This window comes from Bacillus rossius, chromosome 3 (genome assembly GCF_032445375.1).
Source record: "Bacillus rossius redtenbacheri isolate Brsri chromosome 3, Brsri_v3, whole genome shotgun sequence".
In the NCBI taxonomy this organism is placed as follows: domain Eukaryota; kingdom Metazoa; phylum Arthropoda; class Insecta; order Phasmatodea; family Bacillidae; genus Bacillus; species Bacillus rossius.
The window spans coordinates 86737350-86758212 of record NC_086332.1 but is presented as its reverse complement, the minus strand read 5'-3'; the positions used below and the strand labels follow the sequence as shown (position 1 = coordinate 86758212).

Below are 20863 nucleotides of genomic sequence, written 5' to 3'. Positions count from 1 at the left end.
TCGGTCGCCCTCTCTCGATCCCGTCGCTCCGCGTCACTCACTCTCGAGGGGGGAGACGGGGGGGGGGGAGATTGTCTCTCGTCCTCTTCATCGATGTCGCACTTCCCTTAGCTCGGAATCCGCTCGGAACACCCGCGGAGGTCGCGGCCGGCGTCGCGGCTTAAATAGTCGTGGGTCGTCCTTCCAGAACCGACCGGCTCAGTTGTGACGAGTCGCATCAGTCGCATCATCCCGGGCCGACTTGACGCCCGAACAGTCCAGAAAAGCAGCGTCAATTCGTTGCCGCGGCCCGCGTAATCCCCCAGGCCACTCAGCGACAGATAACAGCGCTGTGGTAGGACGACGCGCTTGGTGCGGATGGAGGAGGGGAGTAGCGACAACCCTTCTTATCCGGCCTTACGTCAGTGGCGGCCACGTGATATGCGATATGCGCACGACGTTAGTGGCCTGGCAGGGGCGCCAGCCAGTTCCGAACCTGGCGCTTGTCACGGTCCTGTTTGCATTCGTAACAATACATTATTTATAACTCAAAAATAAAATTTTTTTTTCTGCCTATTCGTCTGTTTGTCAGTTTGTTTGTTCGACGTCTCGGCGTCCATGCCTCCAGACTGGCCGGGCTCCGTGACTGACGCGGTGGGGCGTGGAGGGGGGAGACTGTGACTGGCAGGCCGCTATTGGCACGCGACACACACACCGCCCTCGCTGGTCTGGAAAAGGGAGGGGGCTGTCCGTGGACTCCCGCACTCCGCGGCAGCGGGAGGCCAGTAACAGTAACAGTAATAAATCATATAGCCAAGCAAATTAAGATGAAGGTAAGAAACTGAACAAGAATAACTTACAAAATTATGATTTAAAATATTTTTTTTACCTTTATCGTTTTTTTCTATATTCTACCGCAAAAGTGGAAGGCGGTCCATTTTTTTAAAATTATAAAAGATGTATCTCTGAAGCTAATCAAGCGGGATGTAAGTTATGTGGAATGATTTATAAATATGCTTAATCTACCAAGTGTTTTGTACAACTTGGTGAGGTTCCACTATTTAAAAAGTGAAATATTGTAGATATAGTTTTAACTTTCAAAAATAATATCTTCTTATCAAATCAAACTTATTTTAACATATCATAAATGATAAATAAACATACCTAAAGCTAACTTCTCTTATTCAACGTTCTCCGAAATATCACCTCTATAATTGTAACAGTAGTTAATGTTATTTTTAAAATGTTATGAAATCTATTAATTCAGTATTGGAAAAATAAACTGAAACTCAAAATATAAATATATGCTTATTATAATTATTTTGGACTTTACATCTGCGGTTAAAATAATAAAAAAAAACGGGATTAGTTTGGTTTTTGTTTGGTTAAAGGTTATTGCTATATTTACTTAGTTCTGAATTTTGACATTGGCATCCCTGTGGGAAAAGATGTGAGGGGTAAAACATTTGGGGATTTGGTTTAAGTAATACTAAGCAAACTGAGTAATCAACTAATACGTTGGATAAGAAATTTGATATCTCTACTCTATATTTAAAATAAAGATGCGAGTGTATCAAATAGCTTTGGCCAAATTAGCTGCCAGCAAGTCTGCTATATGCGCAGCTACAAAGTTCTAGGTGTGAATGTACTTTCCCCAACCCATTCTCTCTTCCCCTCACCCTAACGAAAACACACCCTCCCACCGGGAGCACTACCTGAAGAGTTTCCAGGAACTGAGGGCACGCGATCACTTATTGGCAAGCAGTCGTTAGCCTCGCATTGACGATTCCACTGTAAATTCCAACTGAATCACAGCATCGCGCAGGGCAGCCAACTTAAATGTCGGCCATCATATCACCACTGTACGATATTTAAACACAAACAAAAATACAGGAATTTCCTAATCCTAAATGACAATGAATTAAAAAGGTGATATAGCATTCCTTTCTACCGATAAATATCGTAGTCACAAGAAAGAGAGATACAGCAAAAATAAGATACTTCGAGATCGGCAGTCCCACAAGTAAATACACTTTATAACTGTTCACTCGCGAACTCGCGGAAGATTTTCACACAATATCCTTCAGATTTAAAATTAATTTTGTGCATGACAACTCAATCATGTACCTGAAGAAAAAAGGCAAAGGAAATTATAACAATTAAACTGTGTCACTCTGGATATTCTGTTACAGCAAAGATAAACAAATGTAAAGAAATTGACATCTAAAAAATACTAAGATGTTAGTGTGCAATCTAAACTGCCTTACAGCAGATGTGTTACTTTTGAGAAAAGAATTAATTATCTGAAAATTTTTGTACAGCTGTTTTTTGGAGAAGCAATAAAAAAACACTTCATAATAAAAGTTTGACCACAAGAAAGTGTGACGCAGAATAACGAGGTATAAACTTAAGTGGTCCAAATATAACTTCAAAGTATAACTTTAACATACTGTATATTTATTGCCGACGCAGTTAACTGATAAAACGCAACGGTAATTTCAACAAACGATTTATTATGATGTGAAATGAAAATTCATCCCCCTCCCCAACTTGCTTGGATGTGTCCCTTTACTGTGTCGTTAGTTTAGTGCTTTAGCGATTCCGAAGCCTGTGGTTTAGGCAACACCCGGTGCTCCGTAAGCCTGTGGTATAGGCAACCTGGCATGCACTCAAGAAAAAAATGTCACAGTGATGATAAAAGACTCCAATATCAACAACGGATATGACGTCATCGGAAGACCGGCATTGTCGCTAGCAACCAGAAGTTCGCTGTAGAATGTTCTAGGCAGTCTCGATTGCTGCTGAAGACGAATATATCAGCGCCTGATCTCGAAGAGCAGTCGCAGTCGCCCATCGGGAGAAGATCGAGCCGATGCCGCCCCGACGCTCCGACTCGCCACATGACGTCATGCTGCCCGACGTCTCTGGAACTTCGGAAACTTGTATGGTCGGACTTCATCTGTGCCTGTCCTCTTGTAAGTCGTTCCTGTAGTCTCATCACGAATGCAATAAAATCAACATTTCCAATAATACTAGAGGTAGAGACACTGGTAGATAATACCTTGGTTAGATGGACAGAGTGTGGAGGTATCACATGAACTGATTGTACCGCTGACATTTATTCACCTGGTGTAGGCATATTGCTTCCTTCTCGCCGCTCCAGTTCCTTTACCGATTCCCTTACCTCTAAACCATGTCTTGATGTAAGCTTTTGGACATACGCCATTGCTAAGCACACGTATGTCTGTAGAAGAAAACTACAAAAAACTCAAAAGACATAAAAACACAAATTAAGCAAAAAAAAATGCTGTTGTCAACAGGATATAAACACCACATAATATTCCATAACAGGAATATGGTCAACAAACAAAGAAAAAAATGGACTAACAATATTCTGTCATGGAATATATTATGTGGTTTTATATCCTGTTGACAACGGCAATGTTTTGCTTAATTTGGTTTTTTGTAAATTTCTTCTACAGACATACATGTGCTAGCAATGGCGTATGTCCAAAAGCTTACATCAAGTCATGCACTCCCATTGCACAAATCTTTCAAAGATAATATCTAAACCATGTGTCTGATCGTCTACTGGGCCTTTGACCATATCTGTAGCTTCTACCATATTGTCTATGTCGGCTGACATAGTGTCGCTATAAGATAACTATGGGTCACTAGACAATCGGCTACCAGCCTGAGATTTTCCTCTCAGCATGTATGGTGGTCTGTTATGACCAGTCATCTTAAGTAGTAATCTAGTCAAACAAGATAAACAATGACAAAAAAAAATAACTCTGCAATAATTTTAGCCTATCATTCGCCCCTCGTTATGGCGCCAGTCTGACGGGATTGTGTGTACCATATAATATAGTGTATATTTTCTGAAGAGTGTAGTTTTAAGTGTACAGTGTATCGTGTTATTTATCGTAGGTATCTACTCTCCACTCTGTAAAATGATATCGCTCCGGACGTTGATGCAGTATGTAACTATCGAAATATATAATATTTTAATAACATAAAAATACATAGACTTAAAAACAAACATACACTTGTTCTGGTAGCTAAGCGTACCCCAACGAAGTGGTCTCACCTGAAGTGACTGCCACCCGCGCTACATCCCTGTGTAGTGGGTGTTCAACCCAACGGGCGCTCCACCTAGTCCCAGTGCGCTCGCGCCCCACCCAGAGCCGTGCAGTGGATGGGGTAACCGCATGACTGAGGAGCGGGTACGTGACTGATCGCATGACCTCCCTCCTCTCCGACCGTCCAGAGCGAAGTAGGAGTGACAACTAGATTCTGGTTGGTCGGAGAACATAGGGGAAGGCGACCCGAGGGGTATATAAACCCCCGACCTTGGCTCTTAAGATGCAGATCACCAGCAGACCACTGCAGCGACCAGCGGAAGCGCTGCACTGCCACAAGAAGATGCCGTCGCCCTGCCGGGATCACCAAGAAGACCGTCACTCTGCCCGAAGAAACGCCGAAGTCCCATGGGACTTAGCGAAGGGTAAGCTGGACTTGGTCATTTTTCGTCGTCAGTCGGACATAGCTCAATTCGGGAGGAGCAACGCCGGATCACATCTAGATAGTCAGCGACTAAGTGCCGAGGTATTCAACAACGAGTAGACTATCGCATGTGTGGCAACCAAGAGACTCGTTGGAAAAGTGTTTAAGAAGGGCACTTTGTTTTCGCGTCTCCGAGACAGAGTTGGACAATAGCATTGGACAACGATACGGGCAAGTGCATGTAGATGACAGTGTGGTCAGACAGAGGCAGGCAAAGCAAGGGCAGTGAGAGACAACTACCGATTTAGACTGCAGTACATCAGTATTCACACGCACATCATATAGGAGTGTGCATTTTGAACTTACGAGACACTGGAACGTTTGTGCCATGGGCGGACAGCACGACAGCCCAGCTCAGGGGATTCATGGCCTGTCCTTCGCAACTCTCTTCGCAGTAGTCAAGGTAACTTTCGGTTCCGAGACAACAGCGCGCAAACGAAGTCCATCCACGGCGTCGTAAGGGAAGCGGGGTGCTGGATGGTCGGTGCGCTACCTCCAGTGGCGACTCGGCGAGTGACGCCCGGGACAGGACGACCCAATAAGTGTTGAGGCGAGTGTCCGACCGTATTGGACCCGACAAAACGAAGGGGCATTTACACGTAAATTTTGTTGTAAGACACAAGACGGCTTTGAAATTAAGGCTTTTAACACACTGTAATTTTTTGGTAAAACAAAGACTTAATATTTTTTTTTACAATTTGTCTTACATATTTATATTTTATGTAATTTGTGACTCGCTATTGGTGCTTAGAGGAAAACGAGCTTAAGAACTTCAGAGATTTTCTATTCTTTTGTAACACTAAAATACGCTGTCATTTTATGTGTAATAATAGTTGTTGACATGTCTTATTTATGTGTTGACAGCCAGAAAGAATATTCAAGCGTGACCAAGTCCAAGAAAGAACAATCACATTAGAAGATAAGTTGAGTGTATCGAATTAACATGTTTATTATTCTATTGCATTATTTCTTCATGTCAATAAAATTTGCTACGCTCACAAAACAATTTTCTTGTGCAGCTCTAAATAACTCCCGTGTTTCCCCTACCCGGGGCAACAAATGCACTATTTTCTTGAGTAGAAATACAAGCATTAACAATAATATTCTGCATTCTTGCTATCGAGAAAAATAATACTTGTTGGTGTGTGTGTCGCGTGCCATTAGCGGTCTGCCAGTCACAGCCTCCCCCCTCCACGCCCCACCGGCGGATTTTCAAGATGGCGGACATGATGTCATACTAACTGATGACATATGCTATGAAAAAAGTGGTGGGGTCAATCTGCCAGCAGCCACCATGAGGGAAGGATCAGTCGCCAATTTTATTATTTTTTTGCCCTCACCAGGTTAGAACCGAGGACTCCAAGTTCCATGTCGTAAATGTATGTTTTATTAAATATTTATTAAAATTTTACTAACTGAATTTTTTATGAATTATATTTTTTTTTCATTAAAATTGGATAATTAATAAAGATTTTCAATATGGCGGCCGTAACAGAAATTACAACGGTGACGTCATACTCCTAGATGACGTCTGCTGCTTAGAGCGGCTAGCTCTTAGGGTTTCTAAGCCGCTTTTAGGAATTTGTGTTCTTTCTAAGGCAAAAGTATTTTAAGATTTTTCGAAATCCAAATTTTTGAATTTTTGCGGAAGAAAACGAGAAAGTTTTCCTCAAAAAGAGAAATTTTTAATTTTACAAAATTTTTGAAAATTTTCGACGGAATTTTTTTCCAAAAAACTGGAAATTTTGGCGAATTTTGAGTATTTTTGGGTAAATTTTGGCTAATTTTGCCAAATTTTGAATGTCAAATTCAGGGTAAAGGTCAAAGGTCAAGGTCACGGTCATCCAAGATGGCCGCCATGACGCCACAATCCAAGATGGCGGTCGGCACCACAGGCACCACAGCCTGAAGCCTGCGCTCGGAGCCCCATTTACACACTACTACCAATGTTTAAGATAATATTTAGAAGGTTTACAATATGTCTGAATGAATTGGATAGTGTAAGTAAGAAGGAAGTAGGTAACTGCTCCCTGATGATGGCAACTGCACTGTCGACCGGAACGTCGCTGAATTATTCGCCAAGGACACGTCTACATCCCAGAAGCCAAGCTACTTCAGACAATGGCTGTGAAAGCCTGCGAACATTATTAAGAAGGAAGTTTTGAAAATTTTTCATTTCCAACCCTAGTTTTTCAACCTCTTGGAGTAATAGTTTGTCTCATCAAAAATTGTTTCAGCCAAAATTTTAGAAAATGTTTAAGATTATTACAATAAATTGTAATTGATTTGATAATATACCTACTAAAGGAGTTATATTTTTTTTACTTCAACCCTTATTTCCACCCCTTGAAGTAATGGTTGGTTGTATCAAAAATTATTTACGACAATAGTATTAGATATTATTTACAAGGCTTATAATAAATAAGAACGGATTAGATTGTATACCTACGTGGTACGGAGGTTATGACATTTGTGTCCTTTAAATACCGTTTTTTTAACCCCTTGTTTCAAAGAAAAGATTTTGATAATATTAAGAATTTGTACAATAAATTGCTACATATATGATAATATAACTAAAAAAAAGTTAAGAAACATTATGTTCTTTTCCACTTATTTTCCCACCCCTTAGCGTAATGGTTGGCCGTACATATTACAATTATTACAAATGAAAGTTGTAGATAATAATTATACAGTAAGCAAAAAACAAGAATGGATTTGTTATTGTACATAGTAGGAAGATTAAGTTTTTTGACGTGACAACGTCTAATAAATCGACGAACGCCGGCTGCACGCACGAAAAAGTGTCCCGTAACGCACATTGTCCCACTACGGATGTGTCCTGTTATGCTCATTGTACGCATTCGTGGCATCTCTCTTACACTCGATTGGAACAACCATCGATTTTACTTTTCAATCATGTTTTCGTCGTTTGAATTATTAATATTATGTAATTTAACGATCGTCCACCGATTTTCAGCACAATCGGTACGGTTATTTAAAAGTAATGTTGAATATTCAAATACGTTTTTTAACGAACAATGGTGTTTTACAGTTACACATAATAATTCAAATTACACCCGGGATCTTTTGCAGAATGTTTTAAAACATATCGTAACACATTATAAATAAGTTTGGTGTATTTGGGATGCGTATTTGTTATAAAATCGTGTTATAAAAACGAAATAATATTATTCCCCTACCATGCTGCCATCTAGGTGACGGACGCGAACAGAATGAATCGCGATATCTATCAGCTATCGCGGGAACCAGGCGCTCCTTAATACATATTTTCCTTTGTTTATCGCGAGGGGCATTATTATTAATGAATTATAAATAAAATTTCTTGGCCGGGGCCACAATTGCATATCATTTTGAGCACTGGAAGACATAAAAACAAAAATATTCTCGACGGATTTTAATCTTTTGGTTTTCATTGCTTATTACAACAACAATTTCGGCAATAAAGGTAAATTATTCTTGCATTTTAAAAATCTGATTATTAGTATAATTTCAGTATTTATTCTTTTCTTATTAAAAAAAAAAGTAGCATCTGTCAGCGAGTGCAGTAATAATAGGTTATGTTACAATTGACTAAAGAATTATGGTGATTCATATAATTGATTATAGATATTTAATTACAATTTATTTATATGAAAACTTGTTCATAATTATATTTAAACTTTATAGCTAAACGCCAGTTTTTAAAATTAATTACAAGTCTTCTACACGTGAACTGTTTCGTCAACTGTTTATAAAGTGAAATGAAAAGTTAATGTGGTTTTCATTGCTTATTATAACAACAATTTCGGCAATAAAGGTTAAATATTCTTGCATTTTAAAAATCTGATTACTAGTATAATTTCAAGAATTTATTCTTTTATTATTAAAATAAAATTATTCAATTTTATTCATAAAAGAGTGCAATCATTTCATCAATGTTTTGTTATGACGTTGTCACGTTAAACTATCGTCCGTAAACCGACTTTACAGACAACCAATTTTTGTTTTATTTCAATTTTCTTTTTAATTCCATGCAACAATCGTTCATCTTATAAAAATATTGTTTCATACAAAAGTTTTAGATAACATCTAAAGTTTAAAAAAAATTTGAACTGATTTGATGGCATACTTACTAAGGGGAGTTATTAATTTTTTGTCCTCTAGCCCCGTTTATCTATCCCTTACAGTTATGATTGGTTGTATCAAAAATGTATAATGACAAAAATTTCGCAATAACTTTAACGAGATATAATAACACTATACGGATGCAAGGGTATAGCGATTGTTCTATTTTTTTTTTTTTTTAAAACAACCTTTCCCATTTAAACCCATAGGTTAGATTTTTGCCATTAACGAACTCTTCCAGTATCAGTTTGTAAATGATCTGCGCAAAATTATGGTAGTTATCGTGGCCATAAGAAGTTAACATATATATATATTTTTTGATTTGGGGATGGTTTGGGGGACAATGAACCACGAAAAGAAAAACTTAAAACACTTTTCCGGAAGTTGCGACATGGTAACAGATGAATTCTTTGAAATATACCTAACTAGAAAAAATGTTACTATTATTTTTATGATATAAATGGTAGCAAAATTATGCCAGTACAATTGCATACAAACAGCATATTTTTTTATTCACTTTGATATTAGTTATGGAATGAACTTCTTGAATTATAAACGAATCCCACGTAAACAGAAAAATTGAACAGTAAGGATTTTAATGAACAAACCACTTCAGAGTCACTACAGAGAACTGTTTAAATAATCAGGATTCGTTATGTTCCTTGTATTTTTATCTTTATATCCATCTAATACATCAACACAACCTGACATAATTTACTCCAAATTCCGATTGCCGTCATTATCAAACCAGAACAACCGCAAAATACACATGCAGAGAACCACGAGCAATACTGCCTGTGCAAGCGTTTATGCAGCCGGGGGAAACTTTACAATAGCCTTCCGTATATTATAAAACAAATTTAAAACTAAATTAACTAAATAAATGTAAGAACCTACTTCTATATGAATGGAAAATTGTGAGTCCGAGTCCGAATTCACCTAAAGTATACACTTATACGTACTCGTCCCCGGCAGTGTCATCACAAGGGCTGTGTACTTATCTCGTATTTCCAGTTGAAAACACGTCGTCAATTTGAAAAACTTGTTGTAGGTTATATTTTATAATACATTTAACTAATCTAAAATCTCGAAAATTCATAATAATTTATTTACCGGTGTTAATAAATTATTAACAAAATTAAATTTTTAACATTTTTATAAAGAAGTTTCAACAAATACACATGTAGCCAACCGATCGTAACTACAAAACTAAGGTATAATAATCAAGTAAACTGCTGTAAATTTGTCTGATAGCAATAAAGTGTTCAAAATTAATAATTTCAGCTAAACGTTTTTTTCTCAATAAAATATGCGCTTAAAAATAAATTACAGACATCGTTTTCAGCTGGCTAGTTCCATGTGTAGAGTCCAAACATTGAACGTAAACATAATGCTATTAGAACCTACTTCAATTAATTAAGTCATTTTAATACAATTATGTTTATCTCCAAAACGGTTGTAGTCAAATTAGTATTATATGGGTGTTTGTATTAAGGCTAAGATCCTTAGTTTTGCAGCCTCCAAGAAAATTATTTCTCCCATGAATATCGTAGTAGATAAAAAATATATAATCGGCAGAATTGTAAATAAAACTTTGAATTTTGTAAATAGGATGATAAAAAACCGGGTAGATTTTTGTTGTAAGTCATTTATGATTTGTGGTGTTCTGTGTCATCAATAGAGACAAGATTTTATGGTTTGATTTTCAGTCCATTACGTTTTTTTTTTTTAAAAAAAAAGAGGATTTCAGTGTTACTGTTTTTATTTTTATAAACTGTTTTGCTACACTTACTCCATCAAAGCAGTACTAAAATTTATCTGTAATAAAATATAAACATATTTTATATTTGTATTAAATTGGTCCAAAACAGATAAATTCAGAACAATAAAAATTAATTAGAGCATTTTTGTTTAAAAAGTGATTCACTTAGAGATTCACAATAAAAAAAAATAATTTTTCTGATCCATGCAATTTGATACAATTTTGTGTCTGGAAAAAACGACATTTCTTTAATTTCAAACATTAAAATATTTTTTTATGATTTGAATAAAGTTTTGGTTAAGTAATACTTAATTCTATGATATAACTTGCACCTCGAAGCTGTACAGTGGACTAACTTGCATTTCGGTGTTATACGGTGTTTTGACATAAGTACTTTTCTGTGTTATTTCGGTTTTACCGTTATTCACCATGAAATCTTGTCCCTACTCCTAAGTTACGTTTATGTCCTCGTGAATTCATATTTGAAAAGTGAAAAATTACTTATGTGTTAATGACAAGATCCATAAAATAATTATATGTTCCGTGGACCAAAAATGAAATGTAACGATACTTGTATAACTAAAAAAAAAAAAGTCAGTATTTATTAATATTCAATGAAAGTGTAAACTTCTCGATTATGTAAAAAATTTATTTAATCAATTTATATTTAAATTAATAACATTTGCATTTCTATTTTTTTATTCCATCTGTCCTTAGACTTTATTCAATTATACACTTAGCTAAACAATTTGTACTGTTCCGCAATATTTCATTATTTGTCAATTTTAAAATGTAAATTTGACATGCAGCAATAACAACTTCTAAAAAAAAATATTGTAAATAACTACATCAATGACTTATAATTATTGTACTTCCTCGCTCCTAATCACTTTAGACTCTGTTTCGAGTTCAACTAAGTCCTTACACTTTTAATTTACGTATATAATATCGGTAGTAGTAATTTAGACACGCCTTTTCCCCATTAAGACCACCCAGACCCAGATGTAAATCAATATATTTTTTCATGTGTGAACGTATCGATTTTATTAATTTGTTTCATGGAAAAAGGGGGGGGGGATAGTAGTATAGTTTGGGGGGTCCTGGCATAGAGTTTAAGGGTGAGGATTGAGGATGGGTTCAATGACAGATTGCTCTGACGTCACGACAGCCATCTTAAATGACCTTGACCTTTGACCTTGACCCCGGTGGCCATTTTTGATACGCTATCTTGGATCCGCCATCTTTAAATCAAGCACCCGCTCACTAATACTGCACTTTTCGTTACGCCCACCATTTTGGACGTATATGACGTCACCGTCGCCCTGTTCGTTACGGCCGCCATATTTAATCCTAATAACATGTCCGCCATCTTGAAGTTGATTTCACAGTCTTTTTTTAGATTCTGATATCATGTCCACCATTTTGTTTTCATCTGCTGGAGGCCAATATCTTGGATGACGACACATCCGCCATCTTGGTTTTTTCTGTTTCCATGAAGGCCGCCATCTTGGTTTTTTCCAACCTAGAGATCAGAGCTATGATGGTTCGAATCACAGCGCTTCTAATGTATTTTGTAAACAAATTAAATTTAATCTTTCGATAAGGACCATAATAGCTTTGGTAGGTAATGGAATATCGTCCTTATGTGATGAGACAGAGCGACACTGGCGCTATCTAGTAGTAAACAGCAGAAACAATGACGTCGGTATCCAAGATGGAGGCCTCTATGATGTTCAACTATGTAGCGGTGACCAAATTTGCAAAGCAGGAAAACCTGTAGAAGCACTAAGCCTTTATACTACAGTAGGTAATAAGAAAACACTTCTTTTTTTCAACATGGGGAGGAAAAATGTATTACTGGCTAACTTATTGTACGAGAACAGCTATGTACAAGAATAATAGTGTCATCTCGTACATGAGATTATTTAGGATTAGCACGCCATACTAGTCAAATAATAAATAACTAAAAACTTTCTTGCATAACTTGCAAAAGAAACAAAAGCTGAGAGTTTTTGCCACCAACCCACCGCGGTAAAACGTACTATATATGTTTATCGTATATTTGTTGGGTTATTTATATATATGTACAAAATAAATATTTATTATACTTATGGTGGTTTGAACTCGGTTACTTACGGGTTTAGAATTGAAAGGAATCGAAAATACTAATATTTAATATTTTACGCGCTGTTGATATTTATTATCTTACGGGCTCTACGTCGAAGAAGTGTGTCTCGTCTGTGTGTTTGTAGGAAGGGACTGAGAAAGAGCAAGCGGGAAGCTAACTGCTCTCCGAGGTCTGCAATCTACTCCCTTCCCCCATCACTCTCTTTACGAACTGTTGTAAACGTGACAACCCGCTGGGCGATCGAAATCTAGGAAAATAAAATCCTCTTTCCTTCTTTCTTCCACCCTACTTGACAAAAACTAAAAACTTCAGCGCTCAGCTCTACCTTACAGCAGGTGCTATCTAATGAAGACGCAGATAAATATGTGTGTCGTTTTTTTGTCTTTACGCGCTCGGGAGAAAGTCTTAAAGTCTGGATAGATATAGACCAGTAAATAATGTGTCACAAGGAAAGCAGCAACACACGCAACACTATCGAGAATTATTATATAGCTCATTGCAAAGCAATGTAGCACACTTCAAACCCATTGGCAACCACTTATCATCTGAATTCAAGAAAATAATATAACAGAATGAATTCTTCTATTCAGCGTCACAGTGCAGAAGTAGATGTACCAACACAAAGATGGCTGAATTGGCAATAAAGCCATGCTTAAGTTATACTTTTAATATCCTCCTGCCAATTAGGTGAGTAACATTACCACGGGCTTAGATGCTTGTATGCATGCACTCAGCAATAATAAATCCCCAAACAAACCGATTTTAGGAGACGTGGCTTAGCACTTTAACTAGATTTTCCTAATACGCTGACTGCTGCCAACGGAGGTGGACATGTGTAGGCACTGGCCACTTTATCACCAGTTTGAGGTACTATTTTTTTTCCCTATGGAAACTTGTGTATATAAATATACATAGAATGAAACAACAACGCTATTTATTACATGGAAGGGAACCAATATCTTTAGACAATAGAGGGCAGGCAGCAATGCCAACCTGCAAGAATTTAAAATTCTGAGATGACACATGTTTACTTGGGACATTGTAGTTGAGTAACTAAAATGTTATTTCAAGTTCAATGTAGCCTATTTATCTATCTATACTTGTCATTCTAATATAATGCTATATGATTGCCTTCCAGCAAACAATGTATTTCAAATAGATAAACTTGTTTATCAGAACACGAAGACGATTCACTACATTTCAAGATAAAAAAAATTAATGTAAAGATAAAGTAAACCACTTAATTCTAAAGAAAACTGTGAGAGGAAGAGACATAGCCGATTCAGTTGTTAACTGGGCAACTTAAAAATTTATTTCTCTAGTTTGAAATTTTTCTTCGCCAGTAATTTTCACAGACATGGGAATTTTGGGAGTTAATTTAATAGAAAAATATGGATTTAAAGTAATAGATTTTTGTTTATATTTTTACTTGTAAAAAATTATATACCTAATGGCTATACTGGACATACTCCTTCACGAAATCCTTGTTACGGCCCTGATGGGATAAACAAGACTGATCCTGGACAACGCATCATGTGTGAATGTAACCTCTATGCGCAAGGCACTCATGCATTCGTTTCATCGTGCTGAGTGAATATATGTTAGTTTAAGTTGAGATATATATCTTAAACAGTATCTTATCGCATACAACATAGGTTGGTTCTGCGCAGCTGACCTTCGTTAAAACAGCTAATGTCCTGCAATCTGATTTCTCTTTATTAAATACCAAGGCGATTATTTTTATTATATTTTAAAATTTACTAAATTGTGACGTCCGGCGGCCATCTTGGATGACATTGACCTTGACCCCCGCGGCCATCTTTGATCCGCCATCGTAGTTTCTAGAACATTTCACCATCTTGTTTTCTAGAATATTCCGCCATTTACAATTCTATAAATTTCCGCCATCTTATGACGACATAGTTGCAAGTTTTGTTATGGTCGCCATCTTGAATTCCGTGTTGCACTTTTCATCACGGCCACCATCTTGAAAATCCGTACTATTGTTCATCAGAATAAATCAAGAATTTTTTTTAAAAATCTATAAAAAATTAATTAAATTTGAATAAAAAGAACTTCTATCATTTAGAAATTTGACAACCAAAGTGCAAAATTGTAATGTTTATTCTAGAAATACAAGAATATTTTAAAATTAATAAAAATTTAATAAATAAAATTTCAGTAAAAAAATCCACTTACGTCGTGGAGTTTGGAGTCCTCGGGTCTAACCCAATGAGGGAAAAATAAAAATGATGATGGATATCCTTCCTCCTCGAAGCCATCGGCAGACTTACCTCCTATCACTAATACCAGGGTAAATATTACAGCAGGTAGTATGACGTCATTGCGGCCATATTTTTTGCCTATGGGAGGCCGCCATCTTGAATCAGAAATATTGTTTTCTTCTCTGGTGTGCACTGCCACTATATCAGTTTAATGTTTGCTCGCTAGAGTGCAGTAATCATTTGTTCGCAGACGCCCACTATCTTGAAATCTGTCCGCCATCATGGAAATCTGCAATTTTTAAGCTAACATTTCTGAACAAATTCCAAAAATTATCAAAAAAATTGCTTGTTAAATTAACGATTGAATCGGTCACCTTAGTTCGATTCTAAAACAGTGATAGGAGTAACTAAACCTTAAAATTAAATTTAATTCCGTTTCCCAATACTTTTCATGGCGTTTATTAATTATTTTCTATACGAAAAACGACTCTATACAAGATACCTGTCCAATAAAATAAATATGTTTTTGCTGTGCCTACCATGAAAGAATAATTTTTTAATGCATGGAACACCTAGTTCACGTACAATGCTATATGTATTGGTCAAGAGTCACCGAACCACGAGACCAATCATGTCCTGACTACAGTCTTGGCTATGCACATTTAACGAAACGACATGCATTCAACAACAAAAAAAGAACACACAGTACACACACTGAACATGTAATACATGCACACACACATATCTCACAATGAACATGCAATACACACATGTAACACAATGGACACGCATTCACGAGAACTCAGTAATATGTAGTAATGACAGGTTAGAGAAATAAAAACACCACATAATCACAAATAAAAATTCTTATTACATAATTTCTACACTACTACAAGAACAATTAAATTACTAGTGTTTCTAGATATCTGCATCTGCTACCCACGAATTAAAGCGAGGTGGGAAGCACCCTCCCTACTTGACTTAGGATCATCAATTTCTTCATTTGAGACTCTTCTCCACCAATTATGTATCGGGATACATTGTAGGCTGACTCTCTTCGGCACAGTAGCCACCACGAATAGGCTGGTGGTCCAAATCTTCGCGGTAGTAGGTCCTAGGTTTCGATTTGCGAATGTGGGTCACACAGAAAAGTTGTGTTTTCCAATTCGCAGTGAAGCCTTTCTTGAAGACGCCTTTCTGCTTGAATGTTTGCACAATGCCATTGACGTTAACTTTACGCTTTCGTGGAACATTCTTCTTCGTGTTGTTAACACTTTTCGAAGGAGATGATGATCCTTCACATCTTTATACTTCATTTTCGTGGTAGAATGCACCGTAGAATTGTATTAGCTTATTAGTTTTAACAGATATCTAGCCACTTGTAATTTCTTTTAGCTGTGAACTGTCGCCTAATCTTTGTCCGTAAACTTCTGTTAAACCTTTCTACAACAGAGGATTTGACATTACTAAATGTAGAGTAGTGTCTGATGCCAAACTTCTTCATCAAAGCCTTGAAGGTCACATTGTAGAATTATTTGCCGAGATCCGTTTGCAGGTGCGAAGGTACAAGACCATTATGCAAAATATTTGCCTTGGCTACATCGGTCGCATTCTTTGATTTCACAGGTCTGGCCCAAAAAAACTTGCTATACACATCGGTGACCATAAACATGTACTTGAAACCTTTATTCATTCAGGATATGGTATAATTTCAACAAGGTCCTCCTGGAATAAATCATCAGATCCACACATTACGACTTTGTGTTGAAGGTATTATTGTCTTGCAGGAGCGTGAAGTTCGCGAGCGATTCCGATTTTGACTCATTGTATGTAGCCGGCTTCCCTTAGTTCTTCGTGTATGGAGTCTATTTCGTTGATGTGCGAATAGTTTCCTGCACTAAGCGAAGCAAGTAAAAGTCTTAGCCTGTCGACCAAGTCATTTGAATCGTCCCACTACACATAGTCTAAGTTCTGTCCACTTTCTAGCTTTTTAAACATTCACCATGTCCTGCTAGTTCACTGAAGAGTTTGTTGAGAATGTCAAGTTTTTCATAATTTTTGTCTTTATATATGCCACTTTCTGGATTATTAAGCAAAAATGCGCATGAGTTAGTTCTAGAAGTTTCTTGTACTCTTGCAAATCTTCGTGGGAATACACAAAATATTCACATTACGAAGTTATTACATAAAACTATAAACAACAAAATAGTAACACATTTTACCTCAAATATGAACCTAAGGAAGTTACAAAAATAGAGCATACATGATGTCCAGTTTTACATTAAAAAAAAGTTAAGCAAGTTGAGTATGTACCACACAACAGCTGTTCAATGGCACAAGTGGTGCAGTGAAAATCGTCTAGTATGACTCATCTTACATATAATTCAGGTATCTGAGAATTCTTGAGAATTCGATGACATCATTACCATCATAAACGATGGCATAAATGGAAGGCCTACCATCAACAGTGCTTACCTCGATGGCAGCATTGGTGACAGCTCCAATGATCCCGATGGTGAAGACGGCGGTGACGCAGGTTCTTTTGGCGACAGTGTCAACAGTTGGCCCTACTCTTCCATCACTGCAGGAGATTTCGAGGCATGCAATATCGACAGCAGGGCAGACCCTGAAGACTTCCGCGACTGACGTTTCACCGATGTTGCAATGGTTGTCAACAGTGCCAGCGACGATAAAGGAAGCAGCAACTGAAGGTGTTCCATCATCCGAATTTACGTACTGTGACATCAAAAACTTGAAAATTCGTGATTATGTAATACACAATTGTAATAGTATATCTGAACGTATTAAATATCAGTGCAGCAGATTTTGTAGTAAGTTTATACACAACTTAAGCTTGAAAAAGCATATGTGGTTTTGCAAAGTACTTATTAAACATTCATCGGGTCAAACTGTATATTCTGTGACAAAGCAGTAGCAAATATTCCAAGTGCAAAACATTATTAAAAATACCACTGTACTTTCAATTAAATTCGAGAACTCTGTATTGTGTGAAAAATGTGATGTACCAATTAGTCGACTTGATAAAACTGAAAAAACTTGTCAAGATATGTAAATGACTCGCTTCATAATCTAAGAAGACTGTATGTATCGAGAAACGCTAGTAATTTCATTGTTTTTGTAGTATAGTAGAAATTATGTAATAAATATTTTAATTTTTAATTTTGTGGTATTTTTATTTCTCGAACCTGTCATTTCTTCCTAATACTGAGATCTAGTGAATGCATGTCCAATGTGTGCATTGTGTGTCAAGTGTGTGTATTGCATGTTCAGTGTATGCACTGTATGATCTTTTCGTTTGTTAAATGCGTGTCGTTTCGTTAAATGTGTGTAGTCAAGACTATAGCCAGGTCATGATTGGTGTCGTGGTTTGGAGATGCTGAGCCTATACATATAACACTGTACATGAACTAGTCGGAAGGTATTCCCTGCATTGAAAAATTAGTCATTCATGGTAAGCACAGCAACAACATAATTATTTCGTCGGACAGGTATATTTTGTTTTAACCTTTAATTACTCATATCACTGGTCGATAATCGAACTAAGGTGATCGGTTCATCTATTATTTAAACAAGCAATTTTTTATGATTTTTGAATTTTTTTTTAAATTCTAGCTTAAAATTACAGATTTAGAAGATGGCGGACAGATTTCAAGATTTCGGGCATCCTACAAATAAAAGAATACTGCACTCTAGCAAGCAAAAATTAAAAAAATATAGTGATAGCACACTTAAGCAGGTGAAAACCATATGTTGGATCCAGATGGCAGCCTTCAGTAGATGAAAACAATATGGCTGCCATTAATTCATACTGTCTGCCGTAATATTTACCTTAGTATTGGTGGTGGGAGGTAAGTCTGTCAGTGGCTTCGTGGAGGAAGTATCCGTTCATATTTTTATTTTTCCCTCATCGGGTTTGAACCAAGCTCCAAGATGTATTTGAATTTTTATTAAAATTTTACTTATTAAATTTTTATAAATTAAAAATTTTTCCTGTATTTCTAGTATAAAAATTACAATTTTTCAGGATGGCAGGCAATTTAAAAATGGCAGAAGTTCTTTTTATTAAAATTTAATTAATTATTTTTTATAAATTTTTTCCCGATTTTACCTGACGAATAATACGGATTTCCAAGATGGTGGCCATAACGAAAAATGAAACACGGAATCAAATTTGGCGACCATAACGAAAATTGCAACGATATCGTCATAATATGTTGGAAAGTTCTAGAATTTAAAATGGCAGAATATTCTAGAAAACAAGATGGTGGAATGATCTGGAAACCAAGATTGCGGAAAAACAAAATGGCAGATCCAAGTTGGCTGCCGGAGTCAAGGTCGAAGTTAAAGGTCAAGGTCAACCAAGGTGGTCACCGTGATGGCGGACCTGCTCCACGGCTCCACACCCTGAACCCTGTGCCAGGGCCCCCTTTTATATACTATTCCTATGTCTAACATATCTTTAATACCAAATGCAAACACACCCAACATGTGAATATTTTTTTCACTTTTCAATGGATAGGGGGTTTCTTAATCTGTGCGTTATCGTTGTTCTATCTTAAATTTGAGGGGATTTTAACTTTAGTTTCTCTTGACTACTATGCATATTAGTTTTGATATAATGTGGCACAAAAATAGTTCCAAACGTCCTAAAGTTTTGCAGGTGTAATAGTAACAAACAGTTAAAGGCCTTCAGGCTGACAGAAATACATGGCAAATTCACAACTATTGACTGCAAGACGTATCTAAAACTGCGTAAAGACCTGTCGAGTGATGCAATTTTAACCAAATGTGAGCTGCAAAGTGTGGTTTAATAGTAAATATTCAAAATGGCGGGAATTATAGACTTTCAAGAGGCCAATATCTTAGTTACCAGGTGATCTACATAGATTTGGTAGAACAACATTTCTTTAAAGCTGCTTACGATATTTTCATACTCTAATGCTGTGAATGGCTTTTAATGATCACATTAAATCCCTTTGTATGATTGTTATTTTTTAGTTTTGTAATTAAGTGTAATTTGTTTTATTTAATTAAGGAATAACTGTCAAAACAGCAATAATCACCTTTATTTTAATTTACGTCAATCCCCATAATGCATAACTACTAGATGTTCATTTCGGACATTCTTCACTCATTTGGTGTAGTTATCACGTCGTAAAAGTGAGGTCGTCATATCAAGACTCACAAATGCGTGACGCCTAGCTAAAGGTGCGCACCAATGCTTGCTCTTAGAGGCGACTTCTAACTGAATGCGCGTGTTTTTATGTATTTTGTTTTACTCCGGCTTCATGTCTAGTCGACGAAGTCACTGGAGATGGTAACTCACAACAACGAACACCAGAGATGCCACCCCAATACACAGGATTGTTAAAAGTCGTTTTTGGCTTTCTATAGCTTCCTTGGAAACCAAGACGGGCTCATTCCTTCTCAGACGTAGTGAATATGAATATCGTGAAACGGAATTTTTTGTTCAGCTTTCTGACTGAACACATCGTGGCAGAGACCGAGTTTCATGTAGGCTACAACCAAAATAACGTATTTGAAATATACCCCCTCCCCCGATTTTCGGATGAACGTCATAGCTCAACCACGGCAGAGATTAGATATATGTCAGCTGTGATTGCCGTGTCTGCACAGGTGTAAGCACTCGACAATGTCTGGCCAGAACTTATCACAGAATTAAGGTGTGCCGAAAAACACTCGAAATAAGTTTTTTTTATTTACGTAAGTTCTAGATGGAAAAAATTTTGTGGAAAAGACGATAACGCCGAGCAGGTGCGGCGGTGAGCGGTGGTCGCCTTCTTTTCGAGTATAAAAGAAGAGGAGCAGCGTGCGGCCTTCGAGCAGCAGATCTCAGTCTTAGCGCCGTGAACATTCCCACAAACATGCGCGTCATCTTCGCAGTTGCCCTCCTGTCGTCGGCCGTCGTCGCCACTGACTTCGACCAGTGTAAGTACATTCCTTCGTCATACTTGTTTCGAGGCTATAACTTCAACCAAATATCGTTGTAGTACAACATGGGAAACTCTGGCCGATTAGCATTGGCAGAGCTCGAGA

General features: G+C 37.0%; 1 protein-coding gene across 3 annotated transcripts in view; it reads left to right on the top strand.

Annotated features, from left to right (window-relative positions):
- The window catches only part of LOC134531008 (NPC intracellular cholesterol transporter 2), a 195951-nt gene that overhangs the window by 156220 nt on the left and 18868 nt on the right, over nucleotides 1-20863 (top strand). Inside the window, exon 4 of one of the 3 annotated variants that reach the window (XM_063366445.1) lies at nucleotides 20617-20755. The exons of the other annotated variants lie outside the window; for them this stretch is intronic. Within the exon in view, the coding sequence (XP_063222515.1) occupies nucleotides 20692-20755 (64 nt within the window). The 5' untranslated portion in view covers nucleotides 20617-20691. The remainder of the gene's footprint in view (nucleotides 1-20616; nucleotides 20756-20863) is intronic. 3 annotated transcript variants of the gene reach the window in all.